Source organism: Trichomycterus rosablanca, chromosome 12 (genome assembly GCF_030014385.1).
Source record: "Trichomycterus rosablanca isolate fTriRos1 chromosome 12, fTriRos1.hap1, whole genome shotgun sequence".
In the NCBI taxonomy this organism is placed as follows: domain Eukaryota; kingdom Metazoa; phylum Chordata; class Actinopteri; order Siluriformes; family Trichomycteridae; genus Trichomycterus; species Trichomycterus rosablanca.
Window position 1 is genome coordinate 5,004,767 of NC_085999.1, and position 3,960 is coordinate 5,008,726.

At 44.4% G+C, this 3,960-nt stretch overlaps 1 protein-coding gene across 1 annotated transcript; it reads left to right on the forward strand.

Moving 5' to 3' along the window:
* Positions 1 to 588: 588 nt before the first annotated feature.
* On the forward strand, positions 589 to 3,565 carry fzd7a (frizzled class receptor 7a). The gene has a single exon (XM_063005438.1). The coding sequence runs from the start codon at positions 1,055 to 1,057 to the stop codon at positions 2,705 to 2,707; it is 1,653 nt and encodes a 550-aa protein (XP_062861508.1). The 5' UTR covers positions 589 to 1,054; the 3' UTR covers positions 2,708 to 3,565.
* Positions 3,566 to 3,960: the final 395 nt, after the last annotated feature.

Consider the following 3,960-nt stretch of genomic DNA (forward strand, 5'->3'; position numbering starts at 1 on the left):
TTAAGGTACTGGACTAGTAATCAGAAGGTTGCCGGTTCAAGCCCCACCATCGCCAACTCTCAATTGCTCAGATTGTATCCTGTCACAGTACTGTACGTCGCTTTGGATAAAAGCGTCCACTGAAAATGTAAATGTTAAAGCACTTATTAAGTGAACACGTCATGCTAGCTGGCTCATATAAAGTATAGTGTGGGCTTTTTGCGAATTTTAACATTTCTATTCACTTATTTATTAAATGCATTAATCAATGAACCAAATGATTATTATTACTCATACTGTTGTTTAATAAAAGCAGCGTGAGGTTTTATGTATTTATTCAAAACTACAGCAACATTTTTACTTCAGCTTAAGCTGCTGAGGGGAAAGTTTCTAGTAGTGGAGGCCCGCTCCTATGACTTTCCTTGACCAATCAGAAGAGAGAAGGAAAGGAAAACAAAACTCGTGATTGGTCAGAGAAATCTCAAGGTTTCAAGGCGCCCCGTCGTGACGAGCCGCGATCTGAATGGGGGACGCCTGGAAACCGACGACACACATTACAGTGTGCGCACCGAGGGCTTGAACTCAAACCTTACTGAGAGAGAGACGCACATGTACTACACGCATCACAGCTAGCGGAGACTCAGCACTGCTGCAACTACTACTGCGACTATAGGGAAGCTTGTATGCTGGAGAAAGTTCATGCATTGTGTTCGATCTTCATGTTTTTAACTTAGATGCGCACGTCGGGACGTGGATGAACTGTGCGCGTAATCGATGGAAAAGTTACTGAGCGGATTTTCTTTTGCGCCTTCACAATGAGATCGGACTAAACGCAGCTTGGAAAAGACAAACAGTTATATCGAATGGACTGAATATTTGTGCAGTTTTGTCCACGCTTGGATATTGACTGAATTTGCAAAAGAGCGCATCTACTGGAAATTACCGCAGACGCTTGCACTGGAGAAATTTCCTACTGGACTGATTACGTGCAACCTATTTTCATATCATTTTATTTTCCTTTTTTCCTAAACGTGCAACAGTCCGTGTTTTTTTGTTTATTTTTTTTCTTTCGAAAATGATGCGCCGTGCGCAATGTGTTGCTTCTTTTTTAGCAACTTTATTCCTGGTATCTCTCGGCCAGTACCACAGCGAGAAAGGCATCTCGATCCCGGAGCACGGTTTCTGCCAGCCCATCTCCATCCCCCTCTGCACGGACATCGCGTACAACCAGACCATCATGCCCAACCTGTTGGGCCACACCAACCAAGAAGACGCCGGTCTCGAGGTGCACCAGTTCTACCCACTGGTCAAGGTGCAATGCTCGACCGATCTCAAGTTCTTCCTGTGCTCCATGTACGCGCCGGTGTGCACGGTCCTGGAGCAGGCCATCCCCCCGTGTCGATCGCTGTGCGAGAGGGCCAGGCAGGGCTGCGAGGCGCTCATGAACAAGTTCGGCTTCCAGTGGCCGGAGCGACTGCGCTGCGAGAACTTCCCCGTGCACGGTGCTGGAGAGATCTGCGTGGGCCAGAACACATCCGAGGCTGGGAGTCCAACATCCGATCCGACTCCGTACGTGCCCGAATTGATCACCCTGCCCCCGAGTTCGGGTCGAGGTGGTCAGCCGTTTACATGCCCGCTCCAGCTCAAAGTACCATCCTATCTGAACTACCACTTTATGGGTGAGAAGGACTGTGGTGCGCCGTGCGAACCTTTAAAGGCCAATGGACTGATGTATTTTCGGGAAGAAGAAGTTAAGTTTGGAAGACTCTGGGTGGGCATCTGGTCCATCCTGTGCTGCGTGAGCACTCTTTTTACAGTCCTGACATATTTGGTGGACATGAGGCGCTTTCGCTACCCAGAACGCCCCATTATTTTCCTGTCGGGCTGCTATTTCATGGTGGCGGTGGCTTACGCGGTGGGTTTTTTCCTTGAAGATAAAGTGGTCTGTATTGATAAATTCAACGACGATGGCTACAAAACTGTGGCTCAGGGAACCAAGAAGGAAGGCTGTACGATCTTGTTTATGATCCTGTACTTTTTCGGCATGGCGAGCTCCATCTGGTGGGTCATCCTGTCCCTCACGTGGTTCCTCTCGGCCGGCATGAAGTGGGGCCACGAAGCCATCGAGGCCAACTCGCAGTACTTCCACCTAGCAGCATGGGCTGTTCCGGCGGTCAAGACGATCACGATCCTCGCCATGGGCCAGGTGGATGGAGATCTCCTTACTGGGGTGTGCTACGTTGGCATCAACAGCGTGACCTCCCTGCGCGGGTTCGTCCTCGCACCCCTGTTCGTCTACCTCTTCATTGGCACCTCGTTTCTGCTGGCTGGCTTCGTTTCACTTTTCCGCATCCGCACCATCATGAAGCACGACGGCACCAAGACGGAGAAGTTGGAGAAGCTGATGGTGCGCATCGGGGTGTTCAGTGTGCTCTACACGGTGCCCGCTACCATCGTGATCGCTTGTTACTTCTACGAGCAGGCTTTCCGGGAGCACTGGGAGAAGACGTGGCACATGCAGACGTGCAAACGCTTCGCGGTGCCATGCCCCGCAGGTAACTTTGCACCCATGTCGCCAGACTTCACAGTATTCATGATCAAATACCTGATGACCATGATTGTGGGCATCACCTCCGGATTTTGGATCTGGTCCGGCAAAACCCTGCAGTCGTGGCGCAGGTTTTATAAAAGACTCAGTAACAGTAACCAGGGTGAGACGACTGTATGAACTGAATTCTCTGAGCATTTGAGCCTAAACGTTTTAAACTACAGCCTTAGTGAACAGACACACTAATACACATCCAGCCATTATGCCTTTTCTACTCTTATTTCAGTTGTTTGTGGACACTCAAATGTGCCAAGAAAACACACAGACTTACAGGTCATTTGTGTTAAAATTTTTGTCCATGTGAAAAGTATTAGACTATAAATCTTTGTAACTGTGGACTTTAGAAAAATAAAGGTACCAGAAGAGGTTCCTGACCAAAAGTATTTTTGTCAGCATGAACTGACCAATCATTTTCAATCATACAGCCTACATTATGTGAAATGTTCTTAGTTGATGTTCTAGAATTATTCATAATAAGACCAAAAATGGTTCTTCTCTGTCATAAGGAATCTTTTCTGGCACCTCTGTTTTCAATAATCTGTGATGACCGTACAGATGTGTTGGTAACCTGCATAATTCAGGGTCTAGAAGCGGATCTTTTCACTTGCTTTAGACTTGAATAGGCATATTTAATGTAGTGCTCATTACTGCGGAATAGTGATCCTCTACATGAACACTGACCATGTTTTAATTGCTACACACATGTAGGCGATCCTGGTTTTCTATGGACTTGTATGTGTTTTTTAAAGCCACCCGCTGACAATCCTGCATCGTTCATGTGGCACAAAAGCAAAAGCGTGTCAGGTTGTGGGTCGGAGGCCTACATGCATGTGTCCAGCTGGGAAATTATGCAAGCTCATTTAACTTGTAAATAATCACCTTTTCTTAAAGAATATATGTATTTATGAAGATAATCTCGCTGTTTTTTACTTGATTTTTTAAAAAGAAATTGGTAAAAGGACATTTGTATATGTACAGTTTCACTGAATAAAATGATTAGATTTTTAATGATCTGCTTTATATAAGTTTTCATTTCTTTTGTTAATGATGATCCACTCTTTAGTAGTATTTTTGTTCATATAAAATATTTGTAAATTTATAACAAGGTATTTCACTTTTGTATGAATTATTATTAGGGGAAAATTATGTATTATTCGACATCAAATAATAATTGATACATCACAAAGGCCCAACATTAGCAAGCCAATATTTTCACTCAGTTTTAACTTATTTTGTTAAAAACTAAAATAAACTGTTATAGCATCCCCTAATTGTAATATTATTATAATATAAATAATATAATGTTACTATAATTACTATAACTATAACTAGAACAGAATCATTCATTGTTCTCTTGGCTACATAATACATAA